Source organism: Thalassophryne amazonica, chromosome 17, assembly GCF_902500255.1.
Source record: "Thalassophryne amazonica chromosome 17, fThaAma1.1, whole genome shotgun sequence".
NCBI classification, from domain to species: Eukaryota; Metazoa; Chordata; class Actinopteri; order Batrachoidiformes; family Batrachoididae; genus Thalassophryne; species Thalassophryne amazonica.
In genome coordinates this window covers 14,277,886-14,297,453 of record NC_047119.1, presented here as the reverse complement: position 1 = coordinate 14,297,453, position 19,568 = coordinate 14,277,886, and the positions used below count along the sequence as shown (strand labels likewise).

The 19,568-nt window shown below is 40.9% G+C and overlaps 1 protein-coding gene across 2 annotated transcripts in view; it reads right to left on the bottom strand.

Moving 5' to 3' along the window:
* Positions 1–1,235: 1,235 nt before the first annotated feature.
* Positions 1,236–19,568, bottom strand: part of ptcd2 (pentatricopeptide repeat domain 2) — a 41,526-nt gene continuing 23,193 nt past the window's right edge. Inside the window, exons 2-10 of one of the 2 annotated variants that reach the window (XM_034192790.1) lie at positions 13,222–13,314; positions 12,978–13,107; positions 11,915–12,032; positions 11,744–11,822; positions 8,619–8,710; positions 7,469–7,582; positions 7,307–7,381; positions 7,112–7,225; positions 1,236–1,894 (exon numbers count right to left, since the gene is read on the bottom strand). In XM_034192790.1, coding sequence (XP_034048681.1) covers positions 1,673–1,894; positions 7,112–7,225; positions 7,307–7,381; positions 7,469–7,582; positions 8,619–8,710; positions 11,744–11,822; positions 11,915–12,032; positions 12,978–13,107; positions 13,222–13,314 — 1,037 coding nt within the window. In that variant the 3' untranslated portion in view covers positions 1,236–1,672. The remainder of the gene's footprint in view (positions 1,895–7,111; positions 7,226–7,306; positions 7,382–7,468; positions 7,583–8,618; positions 8,711–11,743; positions 11,823–11,914; positions 12,033–12,977; positions 13,108–13,221; positions 13,315–19,568) is intronic. The other variant, XM_034192791.1, reaches the window with a different exon arrangement.

Genomic DNA, 19,568 nt, shown 5'->3' with positions numbered 1-19,568 from the left:
CCAGACAAATAGGTTCCCTCCTGCATCAGTTGAAGTCCAGATTAACACCAACCACCAGAACTGTCCAGCAGGGTGTTGGTGCAAGCGTGTTGCTTTTCAGTGAATAATGGAGTCTTAACAGGCAGCAGAGGAGGAAGACCAGAAGTGTTGAGGTCAAAGATGGAACCTTAGATTTCATAAATCAACAGTGTGACTGGCAAACCCAGTTAACTTAAACTTGTTTGCTAGATGACACCACTTACAAGTAACTTCTGATCGTCATTCTCAATACCAGTTCTGCAGGACATCCAAACCTTGCTGTAACCTGTCGGTCTACTCAGTGAAATCTTGGCATCATCTGCAAAGACCAGAATCTGACTTCCAGTGTTTTGGGAACAAAAATAATGAATGAGAGGGCTCAGGACCTTTCCTTTAAGATGTCACTTAAATCCTCTGACAATTCTGACAGGACACTTTATGGCAAAACGTGTTTTTGTCTTTGTAGAAATTCAGCCTCCAGTCCATTGGTTACTTTAGATTCCAGTTTTCCCACCTTAAATATGAACATCCTGAGAGGTCAGGTCAGGGAGCATGAGCTCGTGGTACATGTTACCACATCACCACACTACACAACCACCTTTTCTCCTGGAAGAAAACCACCAAGACAAACAACCAGTCCACACATACCCCTCTGAATTAAGGATCCATCTGCAGCTGCCTGGTGGAACATGGCTTTCTCCAGCCACTGGGGTCAACACCCAGTAACTAATACCACATTTGGGAGGTGGGGATGGACCGCTCTTCTGCCTGTCTGGTTACCATCCAGATCCTAAGGTGGTCCTGTGTGGTGATACCAATGCATGCTCCCATACCTGGTATTTGTTCACATTTGGACACAGCTGCAAACATTTGTACTTGACAAAAAGTGAAAAGTAAAAACAGTTTGCAAATATAAATATACATATACGTAGATACATAATACATAGTGATCAGACATAGTGATCCCTACTGGTTTACTGGCTCCTACTGTTCCTCTCCTTCCCAGCCCCTGTCTTCCTGTTACTCCTCCTCCAGTTGTACAGTCTGAGGGACAAAGGGGTTTTTCAGTCTGTTGGTCCTGCATTTGGGAAAGAGCAGTCTGTGGCTGAAGATGCTCCTCTGGTTGCTGATGATGGTGTGTAGAGGGTGACTGGCATCATCCATAATGTCCAGCAGTTTGTCCAGTGTTCTCTGCCGCCATCACCACAGAGTTATTGGAGTCTAAGTCATGGTGGCAGCAGAATAAGAAGCTCATCCCACACCTCCAGCTCCTCAGCCACACTCGATGGCAAGTGTACAGCAGCCAAGCCCACACAGACGGACACAACAAATTATAAACTAAGTATGACTTTATTACTGACATTTATTCTTCATTCATTCACACATTTCGCAAATCACTCATTTATATGTGGCCCATAAAGAAACAACTATTTGGAGCTTAAGGTTCCCTCTGAACATTTTCCATAAGCAGCTGTTTTCCTTCTGGATAAAGTTGGGGAAATAAAAAAAACAAAAAAACAACCAGAATCCAGAGTGCAGAAGGATGAAAATCAGACAGGAGAGGTGTAACTTAAAACTGTGACAACCTCTGGTGATAACCATTGTACAGTGTTTAAATTAACACTGCAGAGTTGATGATGGCAGCCGTTGGTTGTCAATCTGACAGCAAAGTGTAATGTAAAGGCTTCACAGTTCTTCGGCCGGGGTTCCTCCTATGCATTGCTGCTAGCGGCTTCCTCTTCCCTTTGGGTGTTTGGCACAGCAGCTCATCCAGCGTCTGCTGGCTCACCTGTCCAGCCTGTTTCAGCTGAGCCGTTAAGTGTTCCACCTCCATCTGGTATGGCCCATCCTTACTCAGCACGTGCAGTGCATCCAGCTGTGAAACAGATTACTGTGAGACGCCACTGAATCACCCGACAGCTACGTTAATGTTTTCACAATGAAGAACACTTAAACACCAAAACTTCTGACTTAAAATAACTACTTCCTGTAATCTGCAACATGATTAATGGTGCGTTTTCACATAGGTAGGATACGTTATGAATGTCACATTTGTGTCATTCTTGGCACATTTCTGACATTCGTAATGTGATTTAATCCTTTTCTCTCAATTCTTGAAAGGGTAGTTGTAAAACAGCTAACTGATCATCTGCAGAGGAATGGTCTATTTGAAGAGTTTCAGTCAGGTTTTAGAATTCATCATAGTACAGAAACAGCATTAGTGAAGGTTACAAATGATCTTCTTATGGCCTCAGACAGTGGACTCATCTCTGTGCTTGTTCTGTTAGACCTCAGTGCTGCTTTTGATACTGTTGACCATAAAATTTTATTAGAGATTAGAGCATGCCATAGGTATTAAAGGCACTGCGCTGCGGTGGTTTGAATCATATTTATCTAATAGATTACAATTTGTTCATGTAAATGGGGAATCTTCTTCACAGACTAAGGTTAATTATGGAGTTCCACAAGGTTCTGTGCTAGGACCAATTTTATTCACTTTATACATGCTTCCCTTAGGCAGTATTATTAGACGGCATTGCTTAAATTTTCATTGTTACGCAGATGATACCCAGCTTTATCTATCCATGAAGCCAGAGGACACACACCAATTAGCTAAACTGCAGGATTGTCTTACAGACATAAAGACATGGATGACCTCTAATTTCCTCTAGGCTGGACTATTGTAATTCATTATTATCAGGTTGTCCTAAAAGTTCCCTCAAAAGCCTTCAGTTAATTCAAAATGCTGCAGCTAGAGTACTAACGGGGACTAGAAGGAGAGAGCATATCTCACCCATATTGGCCTCTCTTCATTGGCTTCCTGTTAATTCTAGAATAGAATTTAAAATAATTCTTCTTACTTATAAGGTTTTGAATAATCAGGTCCCATCTTATCTTAGGGACCTCATAGTACCATATCACCCCAATAGAGCGCTTCGCTCTCAGACTGCAGGCTTACTTGTAGTTCCTAGGGTTTGTAAGAGTAGAATGGGAGGCAGAGCCTTCAGCTTTCAGGCTCCTCTCCTGTGGAACCAGCTCCCAATTCGGATCAGGGAGACAGACACCCTCTCTACTTTTAAGATTAGGCTTAAAACTTTCCTTTTTGCTAAAGCTTATAGTTAGGGCTGGATCAGGTGACCCTGAACCATCCCTTAGTTATGCTGCTATAGACTTAGACTGCTGGGGGGTTCCCATGATGCACTGAGTGTTTCTTTCTCTTTTTGTTCTGTATGCACCACTCTGCATTTAATCATTAGTGATTGATCTCTGCTCCCCTCCACAGCATGTCTTTTTCTTGGTTCTCTTCCTCAGCCCCAACCAGTCCCAGCAGAAGACTGCCCCTCCCTGAGCCTGGTTCTGCTGGAGGTTTCTTCCTGTTAAAAGGGAGTTTTTCCTTCCCACTGTCGCCAAGTGCTTGCTCACAGGGGGTCGTTTTGACCGTTGGGGTTTTTACCTAATTATTGTATGGCCTTGCCTTACAATATAAAGCACCTTGGGGCAACTGTTTGTTGTGATTTGGCACTATACGAGGTCTATTAGAAAAGTATCCGACCTTATTATTTTTTTCAAAAACCATATGGATTTGAATCACGTGTGATTACATCAGACATGCTTGAACCCTCGTGGGCATGCGAGAGTTTTTTCACTCCTGTCGGTTACGTCATTCGCCTGTGGGCAGTCTTTGAGTGAGGAGTCGTCCACCCGCTCGTCGATTTTTTTCATTGTTTAGGAATGGCTCAGAGACTGTTGCTTTGTTTGATAAAAATTTTTTCAAAACTGTAAGGCACAACTGAGTGGACACCATTCGATAAATTCAGCTGGTTTTCGGTAAAAATTTTAACGGCTGATGAGAGATTTTGGTCTGGTAGTGTCGCTTTAAGGACGGTCCACGGCGCCTGACGGCGATCTGCGCTTCGAGGCGGCAGCGTCTCGCCGTTTCAAGTTGAAAACTTCCACATTTCAGGCTCTGTTGACGCAGTAAGTCGTCAGAGAACAGAGAACTTTCAGAAGAAGTCGGCATGAGGAGTTTATTCGGACATTCCATTGTTAACGGTCATTTTGTAATGAAAGAACGTGCGGGCAGAGTCGCATGTCGGGCTGGACCCGACCGCGGGGGGTCGCGGCAGGAAAAACACCTCCGTTGGAAATCTTAACGGGCAAGTTGGAACATGCCCAAGCTGTTAAACAATTTCTCAGTTACTCACTTGTTGAAAGCCATTAAAAGCCGCCTGAATTCTACAAATGGTTTTCAACACAGAGGTGTTTTTCCTGTCGCGGCGCACACAGATTTGCCGAGTCGTCACGGAAACGACTCGGCGAATTTGCGCGTACGTGTTTCATTAAAAAAATGTCCTTAAACAGTGGAATGTCCGCATAAATTCCTCATGCCGGCCTCTTCTGAATCTTCTCTGTTCTCTCACGATGTCCTGGGTGAATTAAGCCTTAAATTAGGATGTTTTCAGCTCGAAACAGGCCGACGACATCGCCTGGAAGCGCTGCAGGACGTCCCGCTCCGTGGGAAGTCCTTACACCGACAGAAACACCCCATAATCTCTCATCAGCCGTTAAACTTTTCACAGAAAACCAGCTTAATTTCTCGAATAGTGTCCACTCGGATATTCCTCACAGGTCCAGAAAATTTTTTGATAAAGCAACGCGCGCCGTCTCAAGCAGCGTGTGAAACAAAGGAATTCAGCCGAGAGGGCGGGACCACATCTCACTCAAGGCCTGCCCACAGGGAAATGACGTCACCGACACGCGTGAAAAAACTCACGCATGCGCACGAGGGTTCAAGCATGATTGGTGTAATCGCATGTCATTCAAATCCATATAGTTAAAAAAAAAAATAAAAGGGTCGGTTTATTGTCTAAGAGACCTCGTATAAATAAAATTGATGATGATTGATGATAATGCATCTGAATAGGTTTCTTAATAGTGAGTGTTTTTCGTGGCGCATGTTTTTGGCTGTCAAAAAAAATCTTCCACGAATGTCACGCACCACCCTCATTTCGCCTCATGTCGTGGAAGTCACAACTGAGCGTGTTGATCTGTCTTCATTAGTGGTGATCCCTAATAGAGCGTGACAGCATTCTTCTCTGACATGCACACAATTAAACCCTGCTGCACCGCATTCAGTTTCATTGCTGCAGTATGCCAAAGAAGGACAGTGACACCAACTCAGCTAAAAGTTTCATTCCAATGATCCTCAGCGTGCTCCTGCAGGTGTTCCACCTGCTGCTGCTGTGCCTGATGTTTGGGAAAACGTGCGAGACAAGAGCCGCGTGGAGCCACACATCTGGCTCTCTCTGTCTCCTCCTCCTCTCTGCTCCACTCCATGGCACACAGCCCAACTAAGCATGCAATCACAAAGTTTTTCTGCTGTGGATTTTGAGGAGCAAACTGGAGCGACCTGAACTGTTCAGCAGCTGATGGATGATTATGGATGTGTGTGTGTGGAGACAATTCGCCTCATTCACAACATGACAGAATGTAACGATGCGCTGTTACGCGCAATTGCGCGGAACATTATTCTTGACCATGCGTAATGGTTCCTGATAATTCGTCAGCAACACGTGCCATTAATTGTAACGTGTGGTAACAGGTTGCAGCAGTTCCTGAGGATGCCTGACGCCTCTGCCTCAAATCACATTCGTGATCAGCGGCCAAGAATGTACTTCGTGGCATTCGTGACTTACCGTTACGTGTAAACGCAGCATAAAGGATCCCACTATATGTAGCTCCTGCTATTACTCCATTCTCATTTTTAAATGTTTTAAATGGGAGTACAAACATACTCATGTTTGAAACAACGTGAGTACACGCTGAATCTGGATATGTAGACCTTTGATTTGTTTGTTACTATAATTTCCGGACTATAGAGCCCACCTGAATATAAGCTGCGCCCATCAATTTTAAAATGAAAGAAGAAAAAAAAAAAAAACCAATAATTGGACATAAACAGGCTGCACTTGTCTACACAGTAAATTTTGCTGAGTAAAATTTACTCTGCCCAGATAACATTTGGTCCCAGTGTAAACAGAGTAAAATACACTTTATTAAAGAGTGAAATCAGCTCTACTGTCTTGTCAAATCACGTTTCTACTCCAATAAGAGTTGATTTAGCACTGTGATAGAGTATATTTAACTCTATTTGGACTAGGACCAAATGTTATCCCAGCAGAGTAAATTTTACTCTGCAAAATTTATTGTGTATGAGCCGCAGGTGTCCATGTTGTTACATGAGATATTTACAAAGGAAGATGTAAGACAGAAAGATTTTTTAAACTTTTAATTAAATACGTATCATAAATGCTTTTTTTCTGAAGGTGTTACATGTAAATATTGATGAGCGCAGCATCCAGTGTGTGCACGGTGTCCTTCGGCCTCTTCACTCAACGCGGAGGCAAAATTGAATAATTTTAACTTTTTTTCTTCCTGTATCATGAGATAATTTCATTGCGTACAGCCAGAGTCGCCTGGTGTCTGTGGTAAATGAGACGTTAATGTGTGTATTTACTCCACATGAGGAACACAGTTTTCAGCCAATCAATGGACAGCATTGACGTATTTCGACTTATGAGAAAGGCTGTAAAAATCCATAAATTAGCCGCATCATTGTTTAAGCTGCAGTGTTCAAAGCACCTGAAAAAAGCAGCGGCTTATACAGGGCTGTGAAATGAAAATTGTGAAATCCAAGAAAAATTCGAGGAGCCGGGGTCTAGCGCCTTGTGGGGCCCCAGAAACCAAATTAAATTTTCATCTACTGATACATTTTCAACATCTCCTGGAAGAACAAATCTCAAAATTAGTGCATATTTAACTGATCTTAGTTTCAACCTTTCATTTGAACCGTCAATGATCATGTTGAAATAACAAAATATGATGTGGAAGTAGGACATGGTATGATTTTCCTTTTAATTGTAAACCAAATTATGCATTAACTCAGAACAATTAAACTACATGAAATTCATGAAGACTGAAAAGATTGCTTCACAGAACAGTATTTCAGATACACTTGATATACCAAGAAATGGACTGTGTACCTTTTAAATCAAAATAAGACCACAGCAGAGCAGTCAGGGATGTTACTTACCACCTCTTGAGAAAACAACACCTTCTTCACAAATGAAGACCCTTTTGGCAACACTGCTGTAGACAAGAAGGAAATGACCTCCAGTATTGCACCCGCAATTACTAGAATCATCACCTAAATCACAAAAACAAGTATAATGATTTTGGAGCAACGCTGAAACCAAACAATTGCAAAAGTTGTATGATGCATTCTTACGTTGAGATTTTGACACAATCTGCTCTCTTTGTTCATAATTTGGGAATAGAATGACCGAGCCTTTTCAATGTCATTCTGGAACAACAAAAAAGAATAAAACATATTACAGATAACAGTTGCATCTTACCCACACAGTGAGGTTGTGCAGAAGGCTGAACTAACCTGTCGAATTGCCAATGCAACAGCAAAGTAGTAAGCATGTCTGGGGAAAACTGGTTCTTTGTTCTGTCCGTTCTCTATTAGATCAATGCACAACCTGAAGGACTCTGGTGTGTTCTGGTCAAAATAGAACAGCTCATCCAAACAATGAAAAGATGAATTGTGTTCAAAAGGAACCATAAAGGCCTTTACGCACGATGAGTGATTTGATGATATCGAGCTGAAAGGGTTTTCCCAATAGCACTGTGATTTAATTTTTGTGATATTATTAGATTTCAGGGTTTGGTGTGAATCCCAATTTATGCCAGACTTAGTACACTTAACAAAGACATGGCCTGTCTGTGTAATGACGGGTATCTTACTTAAAAAAGCGGTTAGCATACACTGCCCCGCTAACCACAGTTACAAATGCAGTGCAAACACAGAAGCTCAGCATGTATTTATTTATTTTTACTTTAAGAAAGCCTGTAATTATGATGCTGCATTATGCATGAGAAGCTGGTCCCCCTCATATCAAGAAATATGGAAATATCTGGGAAACCTTATAGCCACTAATATTGATAATATGTCAGCAGGAATTATTATTATTTATACAGTTTCACCCCTGAAAGAATTAATTTTTCCCTGTGAATTCTGGCGTTCCACAGGGATGTGCTCTGGGTCTTACACGGTTTAATACTTGCATGGACCGGATGTCCAGTTGGGTTGTGGAAACCAGCAGCTTAGGTGCCTTTTTTGGTGAGGAAAGGCTTTTTGACCTTGATATGGTGGACAATGCTGTGAGACTTGTGGAATCAATTGATAGCCTGATTAATAGTCTTGCTCAGGACTGAAGAGAACCGACTGAATCAGAGCAGCAATGAATCAATGCACATTGTGGTTCAGTACAGATTTTGAACTTCTGAAAAGAAAACCTGCCTGTAAATACTGCATGTAAGGTAACAACAAAATGTTGGGGTTGGACCCTAACCTGATCTGAGAAACAAATACAGATGGCCAGTGATGTGAAAGGCTCAATGAACATATGTTTGAAAAATGAGAAATGATCACCTTTACTTTCTCACCATTAGTCTGTAAAGGCCTTTAGGCTTTAATGCAAAAAAAAAAAAAAACTCACAAAAATCTGTAGAATGTATAAGTATTTGACTGTTACCATTTTGTAGCAGGTCCCACAGGCAAGTGTGAAAGTGTCCTTATTGAATGGTACACCTTGACTCTTCATAGTTTGGAGTACCTCCAGGGCATCTATTAGAAACATTAACAGGTCACTGCAATCTCAGAGGGTAGAAAAACAAAAAACATTAACTATAGTTAGTGTTTAGTTAGTCAAATGGGTCGTGTTCTGCACAACTTGTTTTCATTCACTTTTTGCAGTTATTAAAGTTTCCATATGTTTATCATGAACATGAATGTCATGGTAATATTGGACATGCAATGATGTCCATGAACTGTTCTCTTTTTTTTTTTTTTTTGGTTGGATTGTGTACTTTTAAATCAAAATAAGACCACAGCAGAGCAGTGGTAACAGGAGGACCCCAAGAATTTGCAAAAAAATATCACTCTAGGCTGCAAAAAAAAAAAAGAAAAACAAAAAAGGAAGCACTGACTATATTCATGCTTGTGTTCAATGAGTACTCGCACACGTGACAAAATTCCCAATGAGAAACCGCTTGTTTACCAGACATAGAATATTTCTTATGGATCTGTTCTGTGGTCTGATCTGGTGTTGTGGTCCACCACAACACATTGGAGGTGGATCTTTTTAATTTCATGACAGCACTAATAATCACTCAAATACTGCATTATCAAGCAGAAGCTATTGTAGTAATTAATGCTACTGTACAAAGCAAAACAAACAACAAACTGCTTCTTGTCACTACTGGACAGATAGAAATAATATTAGAAGTGCCCAGATGCATGAACTGCTTCAATGTGGACCTAAATGTGTGTGCATTTACTTCATTAAATGTAAATAAACTTTTTAAAAAGGCGCGTTATACAATTAGCCTTACCTTAGTCTAGCTGTCCTACTCTCTTTAGCAGCACAATTCATCTACTGTGTGCTCAGTACAGGCTCATTCTGTAAAGGTAAGTTCATGTTTATGGTGGACACACTGACCAACTGTGAGTTGGTTGATGTCCAGCTCCCACTGCCCCAAAAAGTATTTGAACATACTCCAGAGACAACAGCAGATGGTCATCACAGTTCATCGCAGATTCAACATGCTGAATCGGTGAAAAACCCGCTGCCAGAGAGTGCAGATGAGCTGACAGTATGTCACACACTGAGCTGACTTGCATCATCATCTCCTGAAGGGACCAGATAGCTGACTGTCGGCTCAGTGTGTACAGACCTTAAGACTCAATCCGTCCTCCTCATTCAGCTAAGTGTACAAGAGGAGTGTACAGTTAGCACACTTGTAGACAGTGCCAGCTTGTGGCCGCAGCTGATAATGCAGTATATTGACATGAAATTGCTTCAAAATATAAGTTGCAGTGAAAAAAAAGGTAATAAATGTGTGACTTCTATTCAGTAAAATATGGTACGTTGGTGAAAAGGTGCATAATATGACCCTTGCAAAGAAACAATGTAAAGAAAAAAAGCCCCTCCCCCCCGAGTGTGCAAATTCAAAATGGACTAAAAGAAGACAAACTACAGTTGTTTCAAACTTGTAGTAGCTGTGCACGACTAGTAAACCTCAGTAATACAGATTACTACAACAATAACAATTAAATCAAAGCTGTCAAAAGGTCTATAGTTATTGTTTAAAGTGGATATGACACCTAAAAATTTAGGTAAAACTGATATAAATATAAAAAATATACATACAGTATAGTAAGTTGAAAGTGGTTTTAATCATTATCACTGAGAAATAAAGTTTGTACAGCTTCTCAAAAGTGTGTTTCTTGGAAAGCGCACTGGCAGCATTCCATCAGCGGTCATGTGATGCCGTGACGTCATAGCGTGTAGAGTCCCGTCTTTGTTATATTGACAACAGGAACAGACAGACCTCAGCATGGACAGTGACGAGATCGAGAACTTTTCTGACTCCTCTTCAAGTGTGGATTATTTCTGTGAGGAATTCGAGACTGATTCTGATCCTGAGGATGTCGCAGCAGTGATTAGACCCTACAGATTTGAGCCGTATCTTTCAGACGAACATTCAAAAGAGGAGCATTCTGGCAGGGAAAATAATGCTGACGGTGCTTATGACGGAGCCGAAGCAGAGGCAAGAGACGTGCCAATTCCGATGGATTTTGAAAGGCTGCAGAATACGGAATGGTTTTGGCTTTGATTTTTGTTGCTGCTATTTATAACACTATAATTATAGCATTTTCGATTCTAGCGTCTGTTTACTGCCTTTGTTATTTTTCTGGAGCTGCGATAGTGTAGCTACTACTTGCGGACTACTGTCATTATCTTTGGGTTTTTGCTGTTTTCGAGTGCCTGGCATTGCATTCATCCGTGTTTAGTTACGTTATTTTCACGAAAGAATAGGAAATAGACGGCGAAAGCTTCAAAAAAGATAGCTGAAAACAACAGTAAACATGCTGCCAACGTGTTTACTACGTATTGCACGGATATTTTTACAAGTTCCTTGACCATTTCAAGATTATTGTGAACATATTATTTGGGGTTGACATTTTAGGTGTTCCTGTGATCGGAGCGAGAACATGGAGACAGTAGAGGAAAGTGTCTGCTGTCGGGGGCAAATGCGGGTGTGCGAGCGGCAGCCTGACATTTCGTGCATCGCACAACACCGCGGCTTTCGATCAATCTGCCTGGACTTGAAAAGGCTAAAACCTTTTGCCCTTGTGTTTGTACAATATGCTGTGACACACTGGTCAGGCATATCGACAAACAAGTTCCTAAGAGCTGTGTTTAATCAAAGTTTCTGTGGCTAAAAAAAGTGTAAACAACAGCTGCCAAGCGCGCAAGCTGATACGGTCTACACGCAGTGACGTATTTCAGGTTTGGTGCTTAGCGGGAAGCTGGTTACGGGGCGTGCACATTTTTCAGTGGCAGGATGTTCAAATGTCGTATATAACGGGAGAACCGCGTCCATTTTATCAAAACGCTTAGGTTGACCGAATTATATAACCTTTGTTACATGTAATAAGACTATGTTGTCTTTAAGTGTCATATCCACTTTAAAATCAGTTAACCACCAAAAATGCAAACTTTTCTTCAAAACACTATCATGAATAATTAACGGGAGTGTATGTAAAAAAAAAAAAAAAAAATGGTATTCCCTTCCAAGAGAATCTGTCACTTACTTTCATATTCACCTTTCGTGAATAGCATGTCAATACCAATGTTAAAGGAAGTCACATCATTGAAAAATCCTCTCATATTCTGTTTGAATAAATGAGAGAAAATGATATCAGCCTCAAATCATTTAACCTCAATATGCAGTTAGTTATTTCATGAGTATTGCAATAATTTACCTCATCAGTAAGCGTAGCAATTCCCATCGTTTCGAGACTAAACTCATAACACAGTCTCATGAAGATGGGACCAAACTTATACTCTCCATGTGCAAAGTTCCGGTTTTCCTCATGATACCTTGTGAGCACAAATTAATTAATCAGTATGCATTTTGATATTAAACAAAACTATTTCTGTATTTTAGATGAAATGACAAGTCCTCAAAGACTAAGTAGTACAAGTTCATGGATGGTTTTGGTGCTCATCTATATTACAACAGTCAAGTGGTCTGTGTGTGTGTGTGTGTGTGTGTGTATGGCTTCAATCATGCAAAAAACCAGGGAGAGTTTGTCATGCTTATGTATTTTGGGTCAAGGATGAACGCTGCGAAAATGGAAAGTTGATAGGACACGTATTTTTGGAGAAATCAGCAATTGTAGATAAACAGTGGACATAGTGCTGCAATGCCCCATGGGAGTTTGGGGGTTTAAAAAGTTATTGTGGTTCATGTTAGTTTAGCAGTGTTGCTAGTGTTACTGATTTATTGTGTTTTTGTAGTTCAGTTGGTTTAGTCAGTTTAGATAAGCGTTATGTTGCTGTTACCATGAGTGAATTCAGTGTTATGTTGGCACCATGAGTGAAAATGTGTAGTGTTTGTAATATCTTCCGCCACCGTCTTTGTTTGTCAAATTAAATTAAAAGCACCTGGATGGATTATATATATATATATATATATATATATATAAAACAATTGCTCTAGTGAACCACAAACAGCAGAGCACAAACACCGAAGTTCTACCATTATTATGTTCATGACATTAACACAGTGATTACATAAATAATGTGGTCAGCATTCACTTCCTCGGCACTGTAGTAGTGGCCGATAGATTTGCACATCAAGGTTGTGTTTTCATGACACGTCCACTTGTTTCCACCTTTTTCAATATGGTGCACATTTATTGTGCATCAAACTGTGGGTATGTGATGCCAGTGTAGGTGAAAGAATACCCCAATAAATGTCTGCATTTTATTGCCAACAGAGGGACAGCGAGTATTAATCTGTAAGTAAATGCTCTACTGTACCTGTAGATGGCATTTTGGGCTGTCACCATGTCATCTGGAGACTGGCACAAGTGAAGCAACTGCTTCAGCTCATGTCGTAAAATCAGCTCATTATTTTTTAGCTTCCGGTTGAACATTCTGATAAAATTTTCTGTAAACAACACAAAACAGACATTTTCTCATCTCATTTCCTAAAGTAATTTGCAGCATACAAAATGAACACATGATTTATGCTGTCACTGTGAATGACAAAGAACTACATCACCTTTTGTTTCATCTGAAAAATGAGCCAATTGGAGCTTTGCTTCTTGAAGGTTTTGAAGTCTGATCACATCTTCGGAGAGCAGGTATCTTTTTGCTGCAGAGATAACAGTTTGTCAGGTTGAAAGAATTTTAGGAACACGGAGTTGTTTAGTGTCGTGTGGTACAAATGATGGTGGTACAACCTTGGCAGTAATCATGGGGCAGAAACCATAAAATAATCAAGGTGTCACTCCAGACCAATAGCAACCCATAAAAATAAATTTAAAATATCACATTAAAAATTGGCTGCTGACTGATAAATGAGTGCAAGATAAAATGTTGTCAAGCACAGACGAGAGTTTCTTCTCAGCCCTACGAGGTCTGTTAGAAAAGTATCCGACCTCTTCATTTTTTTCAAAAACCTGATGGATTTGAATCACATGTGCTTGCATGAGCCAACCTTGAACCTTCGTGCGCATGTGTGATTTTTTTCACGCCCGTCGGTTGCGTCATTTGCTGGTAAGCAGCCTTTGTGGACTTCGTGGACTACAGGAGGTCCAGGAAGACTGAGCACGCTCCTCTCTGCATACATGGAGAGGCAGTGGAGCGTGTAGACAGCACTAAGTTCCTGGGCATCCACATCTCCTCTGACCTCACCTGGACTGTGAACACTTCATACCTGGTAAAGAAGGCCCAACAATGGCTCTTCTTCCTTAGGAAGCTGAAGTGGTCTGGACTCTCCTCTCGGGTGTTAGTGAACTTTTACAGAGCCACCATTGAGAGCATCTTGTGTCTGAGTGTGACGGTGTGGTTTTGTGGCTGCACGTCACAAAATAAAAAGGACTTAGCCCGGGTGGTGAGAACAGCACTGGGGACTGTGGGCTGCCGTCTACCAGATCTGGACTCTGTTTACATTGCCCGAGTCCAGAAGAGGGCTAGACGTATGGCTGCCGATCCCACCCACCCGGGCAATGTATTGTTTGTACCACTTCCGTCAGGGAAGCGGTACAGGAACATCAAAGCCACTACGAAAAGACTCAGGGACAGCTTCTTCCCTAGAGCTGTGAAAGCCATAGCCCCTGCAGTGAACCACTGCATCCCACCCCCCTATAGAACTGTCAACATGAACCTTCCCCCCTTAAACACACACATCTACCCCTATCACATACAGACTCACACCTCCATGTCTACCACGAACACACACACACACACACCCCCCCCTAACAATCAAGACTCGCACGAAGCTGCACTATCTTTTTATCTCCTCACTGTCACCTCCTCTCTCCCCTGTATACTCATTCTCACGTAGATACATACACACACCACTTGTAAATATTTTTTTATTTTAAGTGTGTTTCTTTATCTTTATTTTTTTTTTTACCGTTATTATTTAAGTGTTTTATTTGTGTGTGTGTTGATTTATTTATTATGTGCTTTGCCGGGAGTGTGTAAAATTTCGTTATGCCTGCATAATGACAATAAAGATCTTGATTGATTGATTTGTGTGAGGATGGGTGTAGTCTCTCGTAATTTTTTCTTTGCAAGGAAAAAGAAGACGGAACAACTGGAGCAGCACGACTTCATCAAATTTTGCCACAAACTGGGCAACAGTCAGGTGGAAACCATTCAGATTATTCAGACGGCTTTCGGTGATGATCCTATGGGCATCACACAGATTAAGGAGCGGTACAACCGGTTTAAAGACGTCCGCACAACGGTGGAGAGCGAGCCACACTCTGATCGGCCATCAACACGCTGAAACGATCGCATCATTTCTAAAGTGAACGCTGTGGAGATGTGGGACCATCATGTGATTATCTGAGAAATTGCGGAAGAGGTTGACATCAGCACTTTTTCAGCACATTCCACTGTGACAGAAGATTTTGCCATGAAAACAGTTGCAGCGAAATTCATCGGCACGGAGCTGATGGCGCAGCAAAAGCTGGGCATGTTACAGCATGTCCTGTGAGGCTTCATCACAGAGGCGCTTTTGCTGCGCCATCAACTTCGTGCCAATGAATTTCGCTGCCGCCCTCCGTAAAGCTAGGACATCTTACTACTCATCACTAATTGAAGAAAATAAGAACAACCCCAGGTTTCTTTTCAGCACTGTAGCCAGGCTGACAAAGAGTCAGAGCTCTATTGAGCCGAGTATTCCTTTAACTTTAACTAGTAATGACTTCATGACTTTCTTTGCTAATAAAATTTTAACTATTAGAGAAAAAATTACTCATAACCATCCCAAAGACATATCATTCTCTTTGGCTGCTTTCAGTGATGCCGGTATTTGGTTAGACTCTTTCTCTCAGATTGTTCTGTTTGAGTTATTTTCATTAGTTACTTCCTCCAAACCATCAACATGTCTATTAGACCCCATTCCTACCAGGCTGCTCAAGGAAGCCCTACCATTAATTAATGCTTTGATCTTAAATATGATCAATCTATCTTTATTAGTTGGCTATGTACCACAGGCTTTTAAGGTGGCAGTAATTAAACCATTACTTAAAAAGCCATCACTTGACCCAGCTATCTTAGCTAATTATGGGCCAATCTCCAACCTTCCTTGTCTCTCAAAAATTCTTGAAAGGGTAGTTGCAAAACAGCTAACTGATCATCTGCAGAGGAATGGTCTATTTGAAGAGTTTCAGTCATCATAGTACAGAAACAGCATTAGTGAAGGTTACAAATGATCTTCTTATGGCCTCAGACAGTGGACTCATCTCTGTGCTTGTTCTGTTAGACCTCAGTGCTGCTTTCGATACTGTTGACCATCAAATTTTATGACAGAGATTAGAGCATGCCATAGGTATTAAAGGCACTGCGGTGGTTTGGATCATATTTATCTAATAGATTACAATTTGTTCATGTAAATGGGGAATCTTCTTCACAGACTAAGGTTAATTATGGAGTTCCACAAGGTTCTGTGCTAGGTCCAATTTTATTCACTTTATACATGTTTCCCTTAGGCAGTATTATTAGACAGCATTGCTTAAATTTTCATTGTTATGCAGATGATACCCAGCTTTATCTATCCATGAAGCCAGAGGACACACACCAATTAGCTAAACTGCAGGATTGTCTTAGAGACATAAACACATGGATGACCTCTAATTTCCTGCTTTTAAACTCTGATAAAACTGAAGTTATTGTACTTGGCCCCACAAATCTTAGAAACATGGTGTCTAACCAGATCCTTACTCTGGATGGCATTACCCTGACCTCTAGTAATACTGTGAGAAATCTTGGAGTCATTTTTGATCAGGATATGTCATTCAATGCGCATATTAAACAAATATGTAGGACTGCTTTTTTGCATTTGTGCAATATCTCTAAAATTAGAAAGGTCTTGTCTCAGAGTGATGCTGAAAAACTAATTCATGCATTTATTTCCTCTAGGCTGGACTATTGTAATTCATTATTATCAGGTTGTCCTAAAAGTTCCCTGAAAAGCCTTCAGTTAATTCAAAATACTGCAGCTAGAGTACCGACAGGGACTAGAAGCAGAGAGCATATCTCACCCATATTGGCTTCTCTTCATTGGCTTCCTGTTAATTCTAGAATAGAATTTAAAATTCTTCTTCTTACTTATAAGGTTTTGAATAATCAGGTCCCATCTTATCTTAGGGACCTCATAGTACCATACCACCCCAATAGAGCGCTTCGCTCTCAGACTGCAGGCTTACTTGTAGTTCCTAGGGTTTGTAAGAGTAGAATGGGAGGCAGAGCCTTCAGCTTTCAGGCTCCTCTCCTGTGGAACCAGCTCCCAATTCAGATCAGGGAGACAGACACCCTCTCTACTTTTAAGATTAGGCTTAAACTTTCCTTTTTGCTAAAGCTTATAGTTAGGGCTGGATCAGGTGACCCTGAACCATCCCTTAGTTATGCTGCTATAGACTTAGACTGCTGGGGGGTTCCCATGATGCACGGAGTGTTTCTTTCTCTTTTTGCTCTGTATGCACCTCTCGGCATTTAATCATTAGTGACTGATCTCTGCTCCCCTCCACAGCATGTCTTTTTCCTGGTTCTCTCCCTCAGCCCCAACCAGTCCCAGCAGAAGACTGCCCCTCCCTGAGCCTGGTTCTGCTGGAGGTTTCTTCCTGTTAAAAGGGAGTTTTTCCTTCCCACTGTGGCCAAGTGCTTGCTCATAGGGGGTCGTTTTGACCGTTGGGGTTTTTCATAATTATTGTATGGCCTTGCCTTACAATATGGAGCGCCTTGGGGCAACTGTTTGTTGTGATTTGGCGCTATATAAATAAAATTGATTTGATTTGATTACTATCGTTTGGCGAACCTTTTTTTATACCGTCATACACTGACTGAAACTTACACATTTACATAATACATGGTTACATTTGTCAGGCCATGAAGTTTTATTTCGTTGACACTATGCGACTTTAAATGAAGCCCCCCAAGTGTATCAAAAATGCAGATTATTAGAAATTGAATTACCTTATTATGTGAGTAGGGCTGGGTGATATTCTCCCCCCCCCCAAAATCTTCGATTTTTTAATAAAAAACTCAATTTTTTAATAAAAAACTCTTTTTTTTTTCTTTTTTGACCAAATTATCCTTCCAAGTTTTTTTGGTTAAAAAAAAAAAAAAAAAAAAAAATTAAAATCTAACAAAGGTGATTTGGTATGAAAAACATTACTTTAGTAATCAATGGCATCAGGTTAAAATAAAATAACTTCAATTATATTCAATAATATCAAATTTATTGGTCAATTGAAGTGCAAAGCAAACCACAGTAGTAATGAGAACCACAGTAGACATCTCCCTGTGTTTTAACAAAGTGCAGTGTGCAATTTATGCACATATTACAATTATAAAAGAAAAACCTGTAGAAGAATTTTTAGGTCCATATTTGAACTGTGATGAACTATCAAGTGTCCTGATCCGAACTGTATGTCCTCTGGTTGAACTAGCAGGTGTTCAACCCAAAAAAAGGGCTCTATTAGTCATTAAGTCTGTCAGGGGCTTTCCAAGGCCTTTTAGGTGCTTTCCCGCAGGCCGCGTGCAGGGGCCTCAGGCCAGCTGCACGTGTGGCTGAGGCCACGTGCGGAGGGGGCCTCAGGCCAGCTGCACCTGTGGCTGAAGGTCTTTTAAAAAAATCAGTTGTAAATCCTTCATGTTTTAATGGGAGCGTTTGTCACATTGAAATAATGGCCTAACACCTGCTTAGGGTTCACTAGAGGACGCTTCCAATAGAAAACCATGTCTTGGGAATGAAATAAATAAAAAAGTCGAAGGAGGAGCGATGCCCGCGGGTCTCCAATAAATAGACGAGCGCGGTTGTCATATTCAGTCTCTGTAGAGGACTCAGTTTGTCTAAGCTTTGTGTCGAAGGCTTAAATAAACTTAAAAACTCTGTGCATTTTATCTTGCTTAAGGCTGAATTATTCTAAAGTGTTGAGTCATTTTCTAGCATATCACTTGCAATTAGTTTGTGTTATCTAAAAGACGACATCCTGAGAAGACTAAAGACGAGCCGCGACAGAACTTGGCGAGCCAGCTTCAGGAGGGTCCAGGGGCATTCCGGCAGCCTGGGGCAGTCCAGCTCATCCCTCCAGACCGTAAATAACAGTGATCACGACTAAAAGGTAAGCAGAAACCTTTTATAATTTCTGCACAATCTGGAGGAGTGAGTCGGGATTTCCGCCCAAGTTGACAGGTGATATTTTTAATTGCCTCTTACCCAAAAGAACCTGGACTAAGAAAATTGATAAGAGACTAAAAAAAGATAAGATTGAAAATTATCAGGCCTTGTAGATAAAATGCTCAGAAGGTGTGTGTGTTCCCGGGAAAAAAAGAATGTCTGTGTGAGTGAAAGGTCAGGAATGTTCATGAACTCTGGTGCAGAAAGAGTGCGTGGAGAACTAACCTGGATGCTTGGGGAATAATTGGTGTTGAAATTCATTACTAACGTGCCGGCTGATAGCATGCGCTGTAGGGGTTAATTTAGGGGAGTATACTGACAAATAGATACAAGGTAATACAAGGTTATTTAAAGAGTTTAACAGAGACTGAAGTGAAATAAGTGAGAAAAAAGAGTTTAACAAGAGAATACGTGCAGAGAAAGCACAAGATAAGCACCTGAGGGGGCGCAGTAGAAATACCGTACGTGATAAAGAGATTTAAAGAGAAAAGTGCAAAGAAGCACAGCTGACAGTAAGTAAAAGAGCTCAATAAAGGACGTCATTTTTTAAGAAAAGAGAAAAACTATAAAAAAATAATAAAATAGAGAGTTAGTGCAGAATACATGAGAATTAATGAAGCAGAAAATAGTGCAGTAAGGCACCAAATACACGCTTGTGGGGCGTGGGAGAAGAATAAGTAATTAAGTACACAGTAATATGAGTTTTTTATAAG